We start from the raw sequence: 22,853 nt of genomic DNA on the forward strand, positions 1-22,853 counted from the left end.
TTTATTAGTAGTTTTGTTTATTTAAGTTGTTGAATCTTAATTAACACATTCCCCACTTATATTTCCTCAATACAGTTATCATTTTAAGAAAAAAATTTTTATCCTACATTTTTTATGTAGAACTATACTAAAATTTAAACACAATTTATTTATCATATTGAAACAAATAAATAGGAGTGCAGTATAAAAATCACAATCATATTAATAGAAAACATATATCATTGAGAATATACATATATAATATGTTCATACATATTTATATATACATGAATATGCAGAAGAAGGTTAGGAAAAAGAAGACACTTAGAGAAGGGACAGAAGAAACAGGAGAATATTCATGTTATGAAATACTAAGGTATAGTAACTTATTCACTATTCATTAGTTACTCAGTGCTTATTGATACTATGGAAAGAGTGGTTGTACATTTCATGGCACTTTTTTCTCATACCTTTTGTAAATGGAGAAATGCATCTTGTCCAGGACATAAAAACAAATATTTACATATATATGTGTACATATGTATATAAAAAGAGTGTGTATGTGTATAGATATAGATATAGACATAGACATAGATATAGGTATAGACATAGACATAGACATAGAACATAGACATAGACATAGACATAGATATAGATATCCGGCAAACATTTCTCACTTTCAATTGAATATTTTTCATAAGTACACAGTAATATGTCTTTGTTATAGAATATATGTAAAATGGTTTTTATTTGGAAAGTTTTTCGTCTGCTGTGTATATTTATTGTTATGTCTGTGATGAGATAGACTGAGATAGACACGGAAAGAGAAGAAATAACACATTAACACAGAAAAGATATATAGGCATTCTCAGTTCTGCATAAAAGAGTTATCAGTAAGATTCTGTATCTGAAAAATGCCATATGAAATCCCATTCCGTCTCTGATTGTGTGAATTTAGGTGAGAGCAGAGCACAGAAGGAGCATCCCCAGCACCAGCTCCAGTCTAGTTGAGAAGCCATATGCCTGCAGGCTGAGGCAGCATGCCTCATCCCAACAGCACCATCTTCAGGCCTTCAGTGCTGACTCTGACTGGGATCCCAGGTTTGGAGTCTGTGCAGTTCTGGATTGGGATTCCCTTCTGTATCATGTACATCATTGCACTTTTGGGGAATTCTCTGCTTCTAGTTGTCATCAAAGTTGAGCGAAGCCTCCATGAGCCCATGTACCTCTTCCTAGCAATGCTTGGCGCAACAGACATTGCTCTCAGTACGTGCATCTTACCGAAAATGCTAGGGATATTCTGGTTTCACCTTCCAACCATATACTTTGATGCCTGCCTCTTACAGATGTGGCTGATACACACATTCCAATGTATTGAGTCCGGCATCTTGTTTGCCATGGCCATGGACCGCTATGTGGCCATCTGTGATCCTCTAAGACATGCATCCGTCTTTACCCAGAGACTCCTCACTCAGATAGCAGTTGGAGTCACACTCAGAGCAGCCCTGTTTGTAGCTCCATGTCTCATTCTCATCAAATGCAGGTTGAGACTCTACTGGACCACTGTTGTGTCGCACTCATACTGTGAGCACATGGCCATTGTGAAGCTGGCAGCAGAAGATATCCGTGTCAACAAGATCTATGGTCTGTTTGTGGCCTTCAGTATCCTTGGACTGGACATCATTTTCATCACACTCTCCTACATTAGAATATTTATAACTGTCTTCAGGCTCCCTCAAAAGGAAGCAAGACTCAAAGCCTTTAACACGTGCATTGCTCACATTTGTGTCTTCTTGGAGTTTTACCTTCTGGCCTTCTTCTCCTTCTTTACACATAGGTTTGGCTTTCACATCCCATCCTACATTCACATTCTCCTGTCCAACCTTTACCTACTTGTCCCGCCTTTGCTCAATCCTATTGTTTATGGTGTGAAGACCAAACAAATTCGTGACCAAGTGTCCAAAATTTTGTATTGTAATTATTCTTCTTGATTTTTCATTTCTTTACTTTTGTTTCAAATAGCTAATCTCACTCAACACCCTTTGATTTTGCTTGTGGGTTCTCTCTCTCTCTCTCTCTCTCTCTCTCTCTCTTTCTCTCTGTGTGTGTATAAGCGCGCATGTGCGCATGTGCATATGCACGTGTGCATGAGAGAGAGAGACAGACAGAGACAGAGAGAGGATGTGTATGCTTTTGTTTGCAATTGCATGTGAAAGCCAGAGGTCAAGATTTATTTTACTTTTTAACTTAGGTTTTGTTTTTCTTTGTTTATTTGAGTGTGGTTTCTTATGGCCTGGTGCTCACAATTAGATTGTTGTGGCAAGTAAGTCTTCATTCACCTTTCCAGCCCTCAAGCTAAAACATGTGCCATTACACTAAGTTTTTCACATAGATTCTAAAGGGTTGAATTCATATTTGTGCAACAAGCACTTAACCAACTGAGCTATGGCAACCTAAACCTCCTGATAAATGTTTAATCCGGCTCCCTTGGAACAGGGACTAAGTTTTAGTTTAAATTTCCTCTCACACATGATAAAACTTTTACTGCTTCTTAATTAATTCGCTATCTGTTATAGATGTAATTAATACAATTCTAATTAGATTTGATCATAATTTGCTATAAAAGACTCCTGTTTCTGTACAAATTAAAGTTTTAATAATGAAAGCTTTTCAAAAGGTAACTCTACAAGCTAAACACTTGAAATCCTAGGTAAAAGAATGAAGGGAAACTGACACCATTACATATGAACTTCATGTAAATGCACATAAATCATTTTATAATTGGAGGTAGTCATTTGTTTTATAATATTTAATCACATTCAGCACCACTGTACGGATGATTAAATATAAGTCATTATTTGTATCCTTGTGAATTGAGGACTAATTAGGCAATGAAAATTTAAGTATCAGTTAACATTTAATTGTAGTTTCTTCTTTTCAACATCATATCTGGTATAGCTTATGTCAGACACACATATAACAAATTATAAAATAAAATTAAACATTACGCTGATAGTTCACAGATAAAATAAGAGGTCCTCAAAAATCAGATAGGTTTTATTTTTGTGTTTATAATTTCTTCGTTGTTTTACATTTCTATAGATCTAATATCTGGAATAACTACCACACTTGCATAATGAGTAGGAAGCGTGTGTGTTTGTTAGATCACTTTTTTCCTTAGAGTAAGATTTGTTGGAAAGAGTTTTGCACTGGATAGAACAATGGATTTTGGATATGCTCTAAATACCTGGCTTAAATGAAAAAGACATCGGCAGACAGAGTCAAAGATGATGAGCTATCTAATTAGACAGGCAAATAGTAGCAAATTTGGGCACATGTGGTATTTAATATGTAGACTAGAGAAGGCCTCATTCTGTACTTTGTTTCCTTGTCATGATGTGTTTATGTTATGCTTTTGGTATTCCCTTGCCATGTTCATATTCAAAGTATTTGATACTAATTATGTGATTCCAGATGACTCCATACAAAATGCATGCATTTCATCTGTTATTTTATTTTAATTTTTATAAAATTATTTATTTTATGTATGTGAGAGTTTTGCATGCATGTATGTTTGTGGAACTTATTAATACCTGGTGCCACATAGAGGTCAGTTTAAGACAGTTTTGAGTCATCAGTAGGTGCTAGAACTTGAAACTCAGTCCTCCAGAAGAGCAGTAAAGTACTTTTAACCTCTTCAGTCCTGAGAACTATTGTTCTTATGTGCAGTCATGATAATCTGACCTCCCTAATTTATTGTTTGTTTCAGAATTACTGTGAAACTTCCTTTAAACCCAATAAAATCCAGTGGCTTCAGTGGGGCTGAAGAGCTGTTTTCTCCTTGGGCGTCACTTGAACGTGTTGTTCTCTTAAGGAAGCGTTTTCAGATGCTCATCTTCCACGCACTCTCACTTGGTATGTCCTCCGCCAGGAACTCCTCGCCCTCGTGTGATACTGGTGAAATGGTGTTATTCTCCAAGACTAGATGTTTAGTTTCTTTAAATTATCTTTTTTTAAGTTACTTTATTTGTGTGCATGGTTAGCGTGCATTCATGTCTGTGCACCAAATACACGCCTGGTGCCACAGAAGTCAGAGGCAGGAGTCAGAGTCCCTGGAACCAGAATTATGGACTGTTGATAGCCACAATACCTGTGCTAGGATATGAACAAAAGTCCTCTGCAGGAGCGGCCAGTGCTCTTCACAAAGAGAGCATATCTCCGGTCACATATATTTTTATTTATGTTGTCATTTCTCCTAGGATGTTTCTTTTGGGGCTCTGTTTTTTTCTTCTTCAAGATCTATTGTCATCCATACTGGGGTCAACCTATGTTATATCAAAATTAGGGGCAATTTTTTAATCCGAAGAAATCCAAGTACATAAACTATTGTAATTTACTGCCACCCACTTTTTATTTCATGAGTATCACTTAATAAATAATGCATTGGATTAACTCTTTCATGCTTGTTTTAGTTGTTCCCTACATAGCCATCACTGAGAAAAGAAATTTAAAGCAGGGCATCTTTTAGGGGATGTGCATAGATTAAAATCTACCTGTGTTGCTGATAAATAGAATATTGAAGAAAATAGAATGTTCGCATATCTGCTTGACAGTTGTAAAATGAGTAAAGGAAATCAGGTAGCAATTTATCACTACCTTAGGGTCTTAGATCCTGTGGAAATCCAGGACTAATGTCTAAATGAGGGACCTATTAACATATCCAAAGGCATGCTGGCTGACTGCAAGCTTCTCCCAGCATCTCCCAGCAATGCAAGTATCTGTCCAAGCATCCTGGATGTCTCAGCACTTCTCTTCCCAGCACCCTCCCTCAGACTTCTCCAGCTGCTGAGCTTCACTCCCTTCCCCCAGCTGCCCTTCCCAATAAATTCCAGGTATTCCAAATCATCTTCATCTTCATAATAGAAGTCAAGAAGTCAAATAGGACAAAACCTGGAGCTGGGGATCAGCATCCCAAAGGAGCAATGGATACTCAAGGTTTTGAGAATTAATTAACATCTAGGAAAACAAATCCAGTTATGTTATATGTATGGTGGGCATTTTACTGCGTGATGAATGGCTGTGGAATTGTGGGCTCCCAGGCTTATGATCCTTTATGTCCAAGGATACTTTTTCAGCTTCAGAAATAAGATACCCCTTCCACCTCTGCCATATAGTCAACATCACTGGGAAGAAGAAACCTGAACTCTGAATCCTCTTCTCAAAGTCCACTCCAGTGACTTTGAATGTACTATATAGGCTACTTTCAATTTTAGATGTAAAGTGTTCATATTATGTACACTTTAATGTCTTTATTATTCTTCTCTAATTAGGAACTGTCTCTAGGGTGGGGTAAGATCTGCTAAATCTGTGTAATTCCAGTCCTCAGTGTCCCATGCATTAGCTTTGTTGACTTACACTGTCAACACTACAGCACAAGGTTCTAAATAACTCTACTGCCTTCAACTGGTACAGATTTTCAAGGCATGTCACAGGGCTCATGGGCTACCATAAAAACTGCACCAAGTTCTTCATTTGAATTTTGAGCATATCCCAACAGACTGTACTTGGTTATATTTACCTCCTAAATCAGTACTTCCTAATATTTTGTATTTTTAATCTTTTTCTCTCAAGTACCTTCTGTCTACCTTCACATAGGTATCTATAAGTTTACTAAGCAAACATTAGTTTAATAAATCATGAAAAATTTTATTTTAACACAGTTTTCTAGATTTACACAAGTTTACCAATTACTAGAGACTAAGGCTCTTTACCTGATCTTGATTTAATTTTGGTAAGTGGTATTTGTCTAGAAAAAACATCAATTTCATTTAGATTTTTCTATTTTGTTAAGTGCAAGCTTTTGAAGTAAGACCAAATAATTCCTTAAATTTCCTCAGTTTTGAGCCGCGGGACCACAGGTAAGACCAACTTTTCTGCTCCAAGCGACCTGCCTGGTGGACTCAGGACACACAGAGGCAGAATTCCTCTGGGACAGGACACTTCCAGTTTCTAGCTGGAGCCCCAACCTCCCTGATCCTGGCCCACAGCTCACTGCTCCCAAATGACCTTGGGAAAGAGAGCTCACCGCCCAGACAGGTGGGCACTCCTGAGACTGCAGAGCAGGAGAGACCTCCAACACTGCCCACCCCTGCCCACATTCCTGGCCCAAGAGGAAACTGTATAGGGCTTCTGGGAACCGGAAGATAGGGGCATTGGAGCTGCAGGTCCCCTGCACTCCAGACACCAGCTGGACCTGAAGGGACCAGATCAACAGTTCACTGCACCCAAATCCCATGGGAGGGAGAGCTAAACATTCAGAGAGGCAGCACACCAGGGAAGCCAGAAGAGACTACACTCTGCCCACATTTCTGATTCCAGAGGAAAACACTTAATACCATTGAGACCCCAGTACACGGGGGGCCCAGGAAACGTAGTGCAGGCCCTCCTTGTTGCTACCCTCATGGAGAGCTCAACAGCAGTCCCCCATGAACAAATTGAGCCACTGAACCACAGGTAAGACCATATTTTCTGCTCTGAGCTACCTGCCTGGTGGACTCAGGACACAGGCCCACAGGAAGAGCTGAAGACCAGTAGACAGGAAAGAATACACCCCCAAAAGCAGAACACTCTGCTCCCATAACTGGCTGAAAGAAAACGGGAAAACAGGTCTATAGCACTACTGACACACAGGCCTGTAGGACTGTCTAGCCACTGTCAGAAATAGCAGAACAAGGTAACACCAGAGACAACCTGATGGTGAGAGGCAAGCGCAGAAAACCAAGCAACAGAAACCAAAACTACATGGCATCATCAGAGCCCAATTCTCCCACCAAAGCAAACACTGAATATCCAAACACACCAGAAAAGCAAGATCTAAATTTAAAATCACATTTGATCATGATGCTGGAGGACTTCAAGGAAGACATGAAGAACTCCCTCAGAGAAATGCAGGAAAACATAAATAAACAAGTAGAAACTTATAGAGAGGAATCACAAAAATCCCTGAAAGAATTCCAGGAAAACACAATCAAACAGGTGAAGGAATTAAAAATGGAAATAGAAGCAATGAAGAAAGCACAAAGAGAAACAAACCTGGACATAGAAAACCAAAGGTAGAGACAAGGAGCCGCAGATAAAAGCATCATCAACAGAATATAAGAGATAGAAGAGAGAATCTCAGGAGCAGAAGATTCCATAGAAATCATCGACACAACTGTCAAAGATAATGTAAAACAGAAAAAGCTACTGGTCCAAAATATACAGGAAATCCAGGACTCAGTAAGAAGAACAAACCTAAAGATAATAGGTATAGAAGAGAGTGAAGACTCCCAGCTCAAAGGACCAGTAAATATCTTCAACAAAATCATAGAAGAAAACCTCCCTAACCTAAAGAAAGAGATGCCCATAAACATACAAGAAGCCTACAGAACTCCAAATAGATTGGACCAGAAAAGAAACTCCTCCCATCACATAATAGTTAAACACCAAATGCAAAAAACAAAGAAAGAATATTAAAAGCAGTAAAGGAAAAAGGTCAAGTAACATATAAAGGCAGACCTATCAGAATCACACCAGACTTCTCTCCAGAGACTATGAAAGCCAGAAGATCCTGGACAGATGTCATACAGACCCTAAGAGAACACAAATGCCAGCCCAGGTTACTGTATCCTGCAAAACTCTCAATTAACATAGATGGAGAAACCAAGATATTCCATGACAAAACCAAATTTACACAATATCTTTCTACAAATCCAGTGCTATACAGGATAATAAATGGTAAAGCCCAACATAAGGAGGCAAGCTATGCCCTAAAAAAGCAAGAAACTAATTGTCATGGCAACAAAACAAAGAAAAGAAAAGCAAACAAACAAAAGCTCACATCTAAATATGAATATAACAGGAAGCAATAATCTCTATTCCTTAATATCTCTCAACATCAATGGTCTCAACTCCCCAATAAAATGACATAGATTAACAAACTGGATACGCAATGAGGACCCTGCATTCTGCTGCCTACAGGAAACACACCTCAGTGACAAAGACAGACACTACCTCAGAGTAAAAGGCTGGAAAACAAATTTGCAAGCACATGGTCTGAAGAAACAAGCTGGAATAGCCATTCTAATATCAAATAAAATTGACTTTAAACCAAAAGTCATCAAAAAAGATAAGGAAGGACACTCCATATTCATCAAAGGAAAAACCCACCAAAAGGGACTTTCAATTCTAAATATCTGTGCTCCAAATGCAAGGGCACCTACATTCATAAAAATAACCTTACTAAAAGTCAAATCACACATTGCACCTCACACAATAATAGTAGGAGATTCCAACACCCCACTTTCATCAATGGACAGATCATGGAAACAGAAACTAAATAGAGACATAGAGCAAATAACAGAAGTTAAGAACCAAATGGATTTAACAGATATTTATAGAACATTCCATCCTAAAACAAAAGGATATACCTTCTTCTTAGCACCCCATGGTGTCTTCTCCAAAGTTGACCATATAATCGGTCACAAATAAGAGGAAAAGCTCTCCATTGTATGGGAATGTCAGGGTCGGGAGGCACGAAAGGGGATGCTTTGAGAGGGGGTACACCCTTGTAGAATAAGGGAAGGGTGATGGCATAGGGGGTATATTGATTGAAAACTGGGAAAGGGAATAAACATTTGAAATGTAAATAACTAAATCCAATAATAAAAAAAGGTGCAAACACACACAAGCGTAGATGATGTCAGAAAATAATCAAAATCAGGACTAAGGGTTTTGCAACCCCATGAAAAGATCAACAATATATACCAAGAATATACCCCAGAGCTTCCAGTGACTAAACCACCAACCAAAGAGTACACAGAGAGTGACCCAGGGCTCCAGTCATATATGTAACAGAGGATGTCCTTGTCGGCCATCAATGGGAGGCTCTTGATCCTGTGAAGGCTTAATGCCCCAGTGTAGGGGAATGCCAGGATGGGGAGGTGGGTGAGAGTGGTTAGGTTGTTGAGGTAGCAGCCTCACAGAAGCAGGGGGTTGAAGAGGGGAGAGCAGATTTCTTGAGGGGAAACCTGGAAAGGAGATAACATTTAAATATAAATTAAGAAGTATTCAATAAAAGAAAAATATGAAGCAAAGAGAACTATACAAAGAATTAACAAAGGCAAGTTATTTGTGAAAATGGACAAAATAGACTAATTCTTAGCCAAACTTAGTAAAATGCAGGGAGACAGTATCCAAATTAGGAAAACCAGAAAGAAAGGGGAAAACTTAACAACTGAAACTGAGGAAAAAAATTTTTTCCCATCTTTATTAACTTTATTAACTTGAGTATTCATTCTTCAGTTCTGTACCTCCTTTTTCAATAGGGTTATTTGGCTCTTTGGAGTTTAACTTGTTGAGTTCTTTTTATATTTTGAAAATTAGCCCTCTATCAGATATGGGATTGGTAAAGATCTTTGCCCAATCTGTTGGTTGCCGTTTTGGCCTAATGACATTGTTCTTTGCCTTACAGAAGCATTGCAGTTTCACGAGATCTCATTTGTCAATTCTTGATCAAGGAGCATAAGCCATTCATGTTTTGTCCAGGAAATTTTCCCCAGTGCCCATGTGATTGAGACTCTTCCCCACTTTTTCTTCTATTACTTTGAGTGTATCTGGTTTGATGTGGACGTCCTTGATCCACTTGGACTTAAGCTTTATACAGGGCAATGAGAATGGATCAATTTGCATTCTTCTACACGCTGACCTCCAGTTGAACCAGAACCATTTGTTGAAACTACTATCTTTACTCCATTGGATGGTTTTAGCTCCTTTGTCAAAGATCAAGTGACGACAGTTGTGTAGGTTCATTTCTGGGTCTTCAATTCTATTCCACTTATCTACCTGCATGTCTCTGTACCAATATCATACTGTTTTATCACTATTGCTCTATAATACTGCTTGAGGTCAGGAATGGTGATTCTCCTAGAAGTACTTTTATCATTGAGGATATTTTTCACTATGCTGTGTTTTTGTTTTCACAAATGAATTTGCAAATTGCTCTTTCTAACTCTATGAAGAATTGAGTTTGAATTTTGATGGGGATTGCATTGAATCTGTAGATTGCTTTTGGCAAAATGGCCATTCTTACTATATTAATCCTGCCAATCCATGATCATTGAGGTCTTTCCATCCTCTGAGATCTTCTTCAATTTCTTTCACCAGAGACTTGATTTTTTTTATACAGATATTTCACTTGCTTGGTTAGAGTCACACTGAAGTATTTTATATTATTTGGGACTGTTGTGAAGGGTGTCATTTCCCTAATTTCTTTCTCAGCCTGTTTATCCTTTGAGTAGAGGAAGACTACTGATTTGTGTGAGTTAATTTTATATCCAGTCACATTGCTGAAGTTGTTTATCAGGCTTAGTGGTTCTCTGGTGGAACTTTTGGGGTCACTTCAGGGTAACCTCATTTTGAATTGGCTTATGTGGTTTGCTGGTGTTTAATTTCTTTGTTCTTTATATATTTTTGGATAGTAGCCCTCTGTCAGATGTAGGATTGGTAAATATCTTTTCCAATTTTGTTGACTGCCGTTTTGTGCTATTGATGGTGTCCTTTGCCTTACAAAATTTTTTCAGTTTCGTGTGTTCCCATTTATTAATTGTTGATCTTAGTATCTGAGCTGTTAGTGTAGGACATTGTCCCCTGTACCAATGAAGTCAAAGCTATTCCGCACTTTCTGTTGTATCCAATTTAATGTGCTGGTTTTATGTTGAGGTCTTTGGTCCACAGTGACTTGAGTTTTTAATAGAGTGATAGATAAAAATCATCTTGAGTGAGGTAATACAGATCAGGAGAGCAAACATGATATGTACTTATGTTGAGTACTTATAAGTGGATATTAGCCATAGAGTACAGGACAGCCATATTGCAATGCACAGACCCAAAGAAGCTAAGTAACATTGAGGGCTCAAGATAGGATGTTTAAGTCTCTGGTAGAAGGGGAAATCAAATAGACATTGGGGGTAGACGAAAGGAGGGAAAGTGTTGGAGAGAGCATGGGGAGGGAGCAGGAGGATTCAAGTCTTGGAAGGATGGAGAAAGAGAAGGAACTGGGAGAGAAAACTGAAATCAATGGGGTAGGGTCATCTGGGATGTTCCAGAGATGTAGGACAATGGAAACTCCCAAGTATCTATGAGGATGACAGTAGCTAAGACTACTTACAATAGGGGACATGGAATATGAAATGGCCACCTCCTATAACCAGGCAAGATTTCCAAACAAGCCACAAAACCTTCAACTCACAATTTGTCCTACATCCAAGTTGTGCAAGAGATTGAGGCAATGACCAGCCAATGAATGGCCCAATCCATGCCATGAGAAAGAAACAAGGCCTGACACTATTAACACTATTGTACTTTATTGTAGACAGAATTATACCATAACTGTCACCTGAGAGAACTTGATCAACAGTGGTTAGAAAGAGATGCAGAGACCCACAGACAAAAATTAGGTGAAGCTCAGGGAATCTTTAGGAAGAGGGATAAGGAAGATGATTGAAGGAGCCAGAGGTCAAGAGCATCACAAGAAAACCTACAGAATTAACTAACCTGGGCCTATAGTGACTCACAGAAATTGAACCACCAACCAGTAAATATTCATAGTATAGAGCTAGGTACCCTAAACATATACAATAATTGTTCACCTCGTCCTTCATGTGGGTCACCTAACAGCAAGAACAAGGGCTATCTCTGACTCTACTGCCTGCCTTTCGGTGCCTTTTCCCTAATTGGGCTGCCTGGTGGAGCCTCAATAAGAGAAGATCAGTCTAGTCTACTGCAACTTAATATACCCAAAACGGTTGATAACCATGGGAGGCCCCATCTTCTCTGAACAGAAAGGAAAGAGGATATAGGAGATGGGAAGGAAGAGTGTGGGACCTGGAAAAGTGAATGGAGGTAAAGCTGCAGTCTGGATATAATGTAAATAAATAAAGTAAGAAAAACTTAATACTGAAAAAAGGAGAATGTTGTTTTTGTATGTTTGTTTGTTTGTTTTGTTGATTTTTCCCATCGCATGGATGGCCACCTACCTACGAGAAATGGTCAGAACTAAAGGGAATAGATGACTTTTTATAGATGAAAAAAACGAAGGCACAAAGTTGAATGGGTATGAAATAATGGTGATATATCTAACTGGAGAGGATGGAGGAGGTGAATATATATGACCAAAATACAATGTATGAGAGTCTCAAAAAATTAACAAAAATATTTTTTAAAAAAAGAACAGTCACATTTTCTATTTGATACTTTGTACCTTTAAGAAATACAATAGTTTATCAAAATAGAGGAAAGCCAATCTTCAACTTTTATGATTGCATTCATTCTTTAATTTTAAAGCTGTTCTCCCTTTATTACAGTGTTCTCATTCCACCCAAAATCTCAATCTAAAAAATATCAGCGGCTTGTTTCTTCAGTTGGTATCAGTAATTATACTTAACAATAAAATTGTATTTAATATTAACAAGAATGGAAAACATTAAAGATTCTTCCCCCATTTAGCCACTCTTTCTTTCAACAATTGAGCAGCTTCACATACTCTGTTAATTTCTTGTTTAGAGGGCTTAGTGAAGACTTTCATCCATAGTCATGGGAAAGCTTTGGAAAGTTGCAATATCCATGAGTTCCAAACTCAGGAAGTTTATTGTCATTTTAAAGGAAACAAGACCAAAGAATGGATAATAAGGTGTATATTTGTTTCTGAATGTATAGAGTTGACAAGATCCCTTTGGCTATCATAAATAAAGAAAAAATAAATATATGTTAATTACATATTCGTTAAGGCTTTGCCTTTAAAAACATTGTGATGGATATAGAGATTTGTCTTCATAGTCCATTAGCTTTTTTCTTAATTTATTAGTTTTAAATAGGTGTCAATAATAATTCAATTTGTGAAAAATATTCCTTTAGAAATTAGAATGAACTATTTATATATTAAAACCCTTTTCTAATGTAAAACATTACATGCTCTATTACCCCATCTTTTTTTCCATCTTTATTAACTTGAGTATTTCTTATTTGCATTTCAATTTTTATTCCCCTTCCTGGTTTCTGGGCCAACATCCCCCCTAAACCCTCCCCCTCCCATTCTCTATGAGTGTTCCCCTCCCCATCCTCCCGCCATTACCGCCCTCCCTGCAACAATCATGTTCACTGGGGGTTCAGTCTTGGCAGGAACAAGGGCTTCCCCTTCCACTGTTGCTCTTACTAGGCTATCCATTGCTACCTATGAGGTTGGAGCCCAGGGACAGTCCATGTATAGTCTTTGTATTACCCCATCTTTTATACCTCAGAATATCATAATATAGTTTTCATGAAAAATATGAAGATTGAAATTCAAGAAAATGCTATTGTGAAAATAACACGTATTGGTTACTTATGCAGTGAAAAATGATTCTATGACATGAGCCAGACCATATGGAAAAGATCATTGAGTGGGGTTGCCAGTCTGTCAGCCAAAGCCCACAACTACTGGAGATGTTTTCTAGAAGTGATTGGTAGTAAGTTTGAGAAAAGTAAAAAGGCTTGCTCTGTCTCAGTGATATTTAGACAGCTGTTGTTAAAGTCATTCTCTGCTTTGTAAAGTTAAATTGAGATTTCCTGAGTGCATTGGCACTGTGGTATTAGAGTTGGACCTGGCTGTACCTGGTACTTATGTATTAAACAGTGAGATTCATTTAAACTACAAAAGTACTCCCTCCCCACCTCTCTTTCTTTTTTTTGAGAGAAGAGTACCTATAAACCACTGTATCACTTCATATGTGTAAGATCTGTGTAAGTACTAAGAAAGAGATCCAGTAAAATTGGGGGTTATAGAAAAGATTATTTGGTCACTCATCCATCCCATGAGAATTGCACCATACTCTTTGAGTGGATGCTAAAAATGAATCATGTCCTTTCATTGACTGTGAAAAGCTACAATGTCTTTAATATGTGAACTCATATGAAGAGATTGGAAAATTAAACATGGTTGTGTTCCCACGTGAACGTCTGAACTTCCAAAAGAAACATTAAGGTAATGTGTGAAAACACTATGGGAATTGCACCAGCACATATGAGGTGACTTCTAATTATAGTTCAGCTCACACTAGACAGTAGGTAAAGGAAGGAAAGATTTCCATAGCATTTTCCAGAGATGTGCAGAGTGTTAACAGGAAATGCTGATTTTTCTCGGTCTAGAAAATATTTCTCCCATCTTTTCTTGTACACATTACGGATACAGGTATGTAAGTCACTTTTGGTCATTAGAGGAGCAGCAAGTGGTAGTAAAAACCCACAATGCTTACACAAAAGGAAACCAAGAATTTTAGCACTTTTGAGATTGGTTCTTTCCTTTTCCTAATCCTAGCCTCCAGTCCTCCCTGCATGTGCTCAACTGGCAATAATGTGATGTGTACAAAAATTAACATTATTCCAAAACTTAACCAATTGAGGGAAAAGTATATTTCAGTTTATTTAGAGGTTTCGAAAAGACTAGAATCATTAAATATTCCCTCAATGAGAAAACAGAGGAATACTAACTTCTTAATAATTTAACTTCTAATTAAAAGTAGAAGAATTCATAGAGATTTTACCTGGAATTTAGATAAGACAAAATTTAACTTCTGACTGAAAACTAGATGAATTCACAAAGACATTTGAGCTGGGACTTAAATAAGAAACTAATATGTTAGGTAAAATACAAAAGGAATGCACAAGAGTCAGAATACATGTTTTATTTTGAATATGGTACAGAATTAAAAGATAAATTCTCCAAACTCTAAAATTATGTAACCTTGATAGAAGTAATGACACCTGTAATATTAATATTTTACAATTAAAATTTTGTTTGTTTTGATATTGAATTTTAATTACATTTCTTCCTTCTCTTACTCAATTATGATATCATTTCATCCAAAAAGATATTACCCTACATGGTTTTTCAAGTTGATCTAGGTTAGAATTTAAAGACAATTTCCCTCACTATATTGAAAAGCATATTAGATTGGAGGCTGAACATAACTATTGCATTAATAGGAAACCTATGAAAATGTATATTTTATCACATAAGTGTATCTCATTCAATATATATATATATATTCTATTGGAATAGTAAACACATACTTCATTGCTCATTTTCTGACACCTTTATTAAGTACATAAATATTTCCTGACAAGTACTTAAAAAGAACATGTGCATATGTAAATAAAACAAAGAATGTATACACACACATACATAAACTATCCTAAGGAAAAAAATCGCACTTTCAACTGAATATTTCTCAAAAGTATTCAGAAATATGTCTTCTTTATAAATTATATGCAAAAGCTTTTTTATTTGGAAAGTTTTTCTGTCTGCTGTGTATATTTATGGTGTATGTCTGTGATGAGATAGATTGAGATAGACACAGAAAGAGAAGAAATAAAATATTCACACATAGAAGAGATATATAGACATTCTCAGTTCTACATAAGAGTCTTATCAGTAAAATTCTGTATCTGAAAAATGCCATATGAAATCCCATTCCGTCTCTGATTGTGTGAATTTAGGTGAGAGCAGAGCACAGAAGGAGCATCCCCAGCACCAGCTCCAGTCTAGTTGAGAAGCCATATGCCTGCAGGCTGAGGCAGCATGCCTCATCCCAACAGCACCATCTTCAGGCCTTCAGTGCTGACTCTGACTGGGATCCCAGGTTTGGAGTCTGTGCAGTTCTGGATTGGGATTCCCTTCTGTGTCATGTACATCATTGCACTTTTGGGGAATTCTCTGCTTCTAGTTGTCATCAAAGTTGAGCGAAGCCTCCATGAGCCCATGTACCTCTTCCTAGCAATGCTTGGCGCAACAGACATTGCTCTCAGTACGTGCATCTTACCGAAAATGCTAGGGATATTCTGGTTTCACCTTCCAACCATATACTTTGATGCCTGCCTCTTACAGATGTGGCTGATACACACATTCCAATGTATTGAGTCCGGCATCTTGTTTGCCATGGCCATGGACCGCTATGTGGCCATCTGTGATCCTCTAAGACATGCATCCGTCTTTACCCAGAGACTCCTCACTCAGATAGCAGTTGGAGTCACACTCAGAGCAGCCCTGTTTGTAGCTCCATGTCTCATTCTCATCAAATGCAGGTTGAGACTCTACTGGACCACTGTTGTGTCGCACTCATACTGTGAGCACATGGCCATTGTGAAGCTGGCAGCAGAAGATATCCGTGTCAACAAGATCTATGGTCTGTTTGTGGCCTTCAGTATCCTTGGACTGGACATCATTTTCATCACACTCTCCTACATTAGAATATTTATAACTGTCTTCAGGCTCCCTCAAAAGGAAGCAAGACTCAAAGCCTTTAACACGTGCGTCGCCCACATTTGTGTCTTCTTGGAGTTTTACCTTCTGGCCTTCTTCTCCTTCTTTACACATAGGTTTGGCTTTCACATCCCATCCTACATTCACATTCTCCTGTCCAACCTTTACCTACTTGTCCCGCCTTTGCTCAATCCTATTGTTTATGGTGTGAAGACCAAACAAATTCGTGACCAAGTGTCCAAAATTTTGTATTGTAATTATTCTTTATTTTTTTATTTATTTACTTTCGTTTCAAACAGCAAATCTCACTCAAACCTCTTTGATTTTGCACTCTCACTCTCTGTTTCTCTCTCTCTCTCTCTCTCTCTCTCTCTGTGTGTGTGTGTGTGTGTGTGTGTGTGTGTGTGTGTGTGTGTGTGTAAGAACATGTAAAAAACAAGTCAAGATACAGTCCACCTTGTTACCTTGGTGGTTGTTGCTGGTATTATGCATTTATCTTGAGTGGCCTCTTATGGCTCGGGATTCACAATCAGCTTGCCCTTGCAGGGACGTCTTCACTTACCTTTCTTGTCTAAAATACGTGCCTCTGTGTCCAGTTTTTCTAGTTATTGAATTCCTGGTTGAGCAGTAAGCATTTAACTGAGCTCCCTTGACAACTCCAAACTCTTGCTCCTAATGAGTGTTAAATTTAGTTGCCTCTGAACAGATAACCAAATTTTAGTTCAAATTTGTTCTCACAGCATGGTAAAACTTTGACTACATCCTAGTTAACTCAATCTATTTCTGTTATAGGTGTAGTTGAAACAAATCTAATCATGTTCAATCTTAATTTATCATAAAAGACAGTTATGTTTATTTACAAATTAAACTCTTAATATGAACACTTTCCAAAATAGTAACTATACATGTTAAACATTTTAAGTTCTTCTAAAAAGTATAAAATGGTATTGATAACACTATGCATGTAGTTCACTGGAATGTACTTATCTCTTGGTTTCAATTTTTTAATCACACTCAGAATCACTATTAGGATTAAATGTAGCTCATTAGTTGTATTCTTGTGAAATGAGGATACGGGGAGGTGCCTATGCTAAGGTCTAGCTCCTTAATTGTTTCTTAGGTTTGTCCATAAAGAAGACCAGGAGCAATTACCGGACAGAAGGTAGAGGTGGAACTTCTGGGTCCCAAGAAGAAAAGAAGATGCAGAAAAGACAAAGGGACTAGTAGAAAGCAGCATTTGTGTAAGGTCTTGAGCCAGCTAGGGCCTGCCAAGGAGGTTCATGAGGGCTAGCTGATTCAGGCAACTAAATTTAGCTCAGGAGGAGAAAGAGAGATGATAATTGATAAGGGATATGCCTTTCCAGGCAGGAGATTCTGCAACCAGCAATTGTGCCTAGCTGGCAAGTTCTAAAATAATAAAGCTGTCTGTGTGTCCTTTGCCTGTTTAATCTAGGGTCAGCAGCAGATGTGGGAGCCAAGCAGGTCAAAGCAGTTAGGTTAGAGAAGCATGGTCTGTGCTGGCAGCCAGGTGAAACAAAAGGGAGCCAGGAGTGAGCTGGTAGCACAGCAGCTCCCAGGCACCGGCAGTAGCATGTTTTTAAAACTATACCCAACAAATGAGTATTAATTAATTTGATGGTAATTTTTGAAAATATGCATTTATATTTAATTGTACTCTCCTCTTTTCAAGATCATATGTGATGTAGCTTATGGCAGACCTTCATATTACAAAAATTAATATATAATTAGACCTTTTTAGGTGTTTAGGGTAAGGCACAATGTGAGTAAATCTGATCAGCAGTCAACAGGCTAGTTTTGCCACAAAGATTTCATATAAAGGTAAAATAAATAAGAATGAAAGCAAACATTACATTATTAGTTCACAGATAAAATAGGGGGTCCTCAAATTCAAATACTTCCATGATTATGATTTCATTGTGTCACATTGTCATATCAGAGCCTCTGAAACCAAAATTACAAACTGCTGATAGCCACAATACCTGTGCTGCAACTTGAGCACAAAGCCTCTACAAGAGCAGCCACTGCTCTTAACCACTAGGTCCTATCTTTAGTTTTGTTGTCATTTCTCCCAAGATGCAAACCTTTTGTTTTCCTTTTGAGCTTTGTTTTGTTCTTCAACATCCATTGTCTTCCAAACTGCAGTCAAACTATGTTATATCAATATTTGTGTGCACGTTTGTAATTTGAATAGATCTCCAAGTATATAAAATATTGTAACTTAGTGTCAAACCCCTTTTTCCATATAAGTGTCACTTAATAAGTAATGTCTTACTGTCTCTCATGTTTGCTTCAGTGTTCTTAGTTGGTAATCACTGAAGTAAAAAATTTAAAAAAGATAAAAACGATTTTTTTTGGGTGGGATGCATAAAACCAACCTCTGCTGATGATGAATTGAATATTTAAGAAAATAGAATTCTCTGCATATTCACTTGACAGTTGAAAAAAAAAACAGAAAGACTAGAGTATGGAAATCAGGCTGGAATTCATGTATCTTATGATGTTGGGTCCTGAAGGAATCCAGGACAAATGGCTAACTGAGAGACCTATTAACATATCAAAGGGGATGCTGGCTGACTGGTTGTTTCTTCCAGCACCTCCCAGCATTGCAAATACCCATCAGAGCATCCTGGCTCTTCTCAGCACTTCTCTTTCAGGACCCTACTTCAAATTTCTGTAGCTCCTGAGCTTCACTCCCTTCAGTCAGCTGATCTTCCCTATGTAATCCAGTTATTCCAACCATGGACTCTCTTTTCTCTTTTTTACCTCCCTCCTTTCTTCTGCTCTTGCCCTTCCCTCCTCTTCCTCTCCTCTTACAGCCTAGTCTATTCTGCTGGCCATATCTGTACTTTCCAGATGCTTCTGGCTGTCCAATCCCTCATATCTACAATCAAAATCTTCTCTTTGTGTCCTTGGTTCAGCCAGTTGGTGAGTTTCTCCCATACGATGCAGATCTCAGTGGTGAGTGATGGGACAAGCATTCTACAGTCACCTTTTGTGATAGGACACAAAGGAGTCGTTCAAGACATGAGGAATAGAGTTAAGAAAAAAGATTTAAAGAAATTCTTAGATTTTGCAGGAAATATTTTTCCAACAATCCCCCAGAAGGGAACAATTGACGCAAAAGGATAGTGCAGAGTTAGTGATTGTTTTAAAGATGATTATAAGACTTTTGACCCTGAAAAATTTCCAGTTGCTGCCTTCAGTTATTGGTCTCTTATTAATGATATCTTTAGTACTATCCCCACAGCAGTCAGTTCCTGCCCCTGTGGTCAAAATGCCCCAGGTTAGGGGGCAGGGGAGCCCCTAAAGTAGTTCCAGAGAAAGTCTGCAGCAGACTGAGAGGAGCTTTGTTTTGCCACACAGAAGTCAAAACAGACTTTGGCTGTGTTTACCCTACGATGATATCAAGAAAAAGTCTTAGACTATACATGGACTGACCCTGGGCTCCAACCTCATAGGTAGCAATGAATAGCCTAGTAAGAGCACCAGTGGAAGGGGAAGCCCTTGGGCCTGCCAAGACTGAACCCCCAGTGAACGTGACTGTTGGGGGAGGGTGGTAATGGGGTGAGGATGGGGAGGGGAACACCCATACAGAAGGGGAGGGGGAGGGGTTAGGGGGATGTTGGCCCAGAAACCCGGAAGAGGAATAACATTTGAAATGTAAATAAGAAATACTCAAGTTAATAAAGATGAAAAAAAAGAAAAAAAAAGAAATGTTCATTGTTCTTAGTCATCAGGGAAATGCAAATCAAATGGCTCTGAGATTCTGTCTTAATATCTGTCAGAATGGACAAGACTAAATTTTCAAGTGACAGTACATGCTGGCAAGGATGTGGAGCAAGGGGAATACTCCTTCATTGCTGCTTGGAGTGAAAACTTATACAACTATTTGGAAATTGATGTGGTGTTTTCTCAGAAAATTAGGAATAGTTCTACCTCAAGACTCACGTATACCACTCCTGAACATATACCCAAATGATGTTCCACTGTACCACAAGGACACTTGCTCAACTATCTCCACAGCAGCTTTATTTGCAATGGCCAGAAACTGGAAACAACTCAGCTATCCCTCAATTGAAAATAATGGATAAAAATGGGGTAAATTAAAGAATCAAATACTATACCACTAAAAACAAAGATATATTTAATTTTGTAGGTAAATCAATGGAACAGAAAAGATATCATCCTGAGTAAGGTACCTAGAGCCAGAAAGACACAGAGGGTATGTACCTACTTTAAGTACAGATGACCATGATATAATACACAGATCAAGAAGCTAAGTTATGAAGATGACTCAAGGGAGGATGTTTGAATTGAATTTAGAAGGGGAAATTAAATAGACCTTGGAAGTGGATGGGAAGAGGGTACTAGATGGGAGAGGAGATGATGAGGTGAAAGGGGGTTGGGATGAGAAGACTAAGAACAGGGAGAGAGAAGGATCTGGGACAAGCTGGAGACCTGGGATGGCAGAGGCTCCTGAGAGGATACGGATGTGACCCTAGTTGAAACTCTTAGCAGCAGATGCTATGAAGTCTGGAGTGGCCTCCTCCTATATAGAAAGGCGGAACTTCCAGTAGAAGGAGAGGGACACCAACCTACCCAGAAAACCTTCAACCAAAAATATGCCCTGCCAATAAGATGTGCATGGATAACAATGGGGCAGACTTTGAGGAAATGGCCAACCAATCACTGGCCCAACTTGAGACCCATCCCATTGGAGAGAGCCGACCCCTGACACTACTAATGATACTCTGCTATGCCTGTAGACAGAGACTATCATAACTGTGCTCTGACAGGATTTACCTAGGAGTTGATGAAAACAAATGCAGAGGCCCACAGCCAAACATTAGGCAGAGTTCAAGTAGTCTTGTGGAAGAATCAACGGACAAATTAAGAAAGCAGGGAGGTTAAAGGACACCACAAGAAGACCTACAGAGCCAACAAACTTGAACTCATGGGGGCTCACAGAGACTGAACGACTAACCAAAGAGCATACATGGTCTGGACCTAAGCATTCTACATATATGTCGCAGATATCCAGTTCGATCTTCATGTGGGTACCCTAACAATTGGAGAAGGAGCCATCTCGGGAACTCTGTTGCCTGCCTTTGCAGCCCTTTTCTGTAGCTGGTTGCCTTGCCTAGCTTCAGTAGGAGAGATGTGCTTAGCCCTGATGCAACTTTATGACTTCATGTGACAGGGTGGGTTGGTACTCTGAGAAGGGAAGAGGGAAACAGGAAAGCAGGTAGGAATGTGGGAGTAGGAGGATAGAAGGGAGGAGGGTACAATCCGTGAATAAATAGATTAATGAAAAATAAAAATATAATAGAAATTAATGAATTGTACATTAAGAGAATGATGCCAAGAATTAATAAAACAAATAGTATGTTAATTGTAAAGAAAAAAATAAAAATCACTTAGCAAAAGTAACTTTAAACAGATAAAATACAAGTTAATAACATAAAGTTTGAAAGGGAAGTATCAGGAGATACAAAATGAAATCCATAGGATCATTGGTGAATGTATGAAAATTGTGTTCAATTAAATTAGAAAATACAAAGGTATACATAAATTTTCAAACATGGGTAACCTACCAAAGTCAAGCAGTGATGAAGAGTTCTAAAATAAAGAAAACCTACTGCAAACTGAATCCAGAGCTGGAATCTACTAGACCCTTCAAGAAAAATTAAAACCAGAGTAACACCAGTGTTCCTCAAACTATTCCATACAAGAGGAAGAGAAGCTCACATCAATGTATGTAAGTGTGAAATTCTCAAAGCAAAATGAAGATAAATTAAACATAATTTCATATCGAAAGGTGAAAAAATATTTTAACACAACTCAAACTATTTCATGAAAAAAGCCCTGTTGAAACTATGAGCTGAAGGATCTTATGTTAACATAGGAAAAGATATGTATAGTAAAAGTTGCAAATACTACAATTAATGGAAAAGGCAAAAATTAAATTATTTCTTCTAAAATCATAACTGTAGGAAAGATGTTTACTGTCTCACTTTTATATAATATAGAATATAGTGCTTGAGTTCTTAGCCAGAGCAATAGAGCAAGAAAAGAATGTATATGAATATGTATACATACATATTCATGTGTATTAAAAAATAAAACAAAATATTTAGTGTCTATTTTATAACACAAATTTCTGTATTTGAACTAAATTTCTTCCACAAATATGCTCATCCATTTATCATTAATAAATAAAATTTCAATTTAATGGCTGTGCCTTCATTTGTATCTCTCTATAAAATCAATGCATCAAAATTTATCACAAGGCATGCCTTTCCTTTGCTAGCTCATCATATTGATATCTACATACTGCCTCAATATCACTAGTTCTTTGAGTAGTGCAACATACATTACATAATAAAAAATGAAGTCAATATTTTAGCTGTGTTCCTTTCTGACTGACTTCACATAAATTTGTCTCTTTGACCTATGTTAATTTCCACATCTCAGAAGCATTGTTCTGTAACTTCTTCTAAGACCAGAATTCTATTTCCGC

The 22,853-nt window shown here is 37.9% G+C and overlaps 2 protein-coding genes across 2 annotated transcripts; both read left to right on the forward strand.

Moving 5' to 3' along the window:
* The first annotated feature begins 1,019 nt into the window (after positions 1–1,019).
* Positions 1,020–1,970, forward strand: Or52a20 (olfactory receptor family 52 subfamily A member 20). Its single transcript, NM_001000156.1, is given in 1 exon segment — positions 1,020–1,970. A coding segment is annotated over 1 exon segment (951 nt).
* Positions 1,971–15,631: 13,661 nt separating this feature from the next.
* On the forward strand, positions 15,632–17,866 carry Or52a20l1 (olfactory receptor family 52 subfamily A member 20 like 1). The gene is made up of 2 exons (XM_087603821.1): positions 15,632–16,610; positions 17,766–17,866. Exons 1-2 carry the CDS (start codon positions 15,632–15,634, stop codon positions 17,864–17,866), a joined length of 1,080 nt encoding a protein of 359 aa, XP_087459947.1.
* The last annotated feature ends 4,987 nt before the right edge of the window (positions 17,867–22,853 follow it).

This window comes from Rattus norvegicus, chromosome 1 (genome assembly GCF_021556685.1).
Source record: "Rattus norvegicus strain SHRSP/BbbUtx chromosome 1, alternate assembly SHRSP_T2T, whole genome shotgun sequence".
Taxonomy (NCBI): Eukaryota; Metazoa; Chordata; class Mammalia; order Rodentia; family Muridae; genus Rattus; species Rattus norvegicus.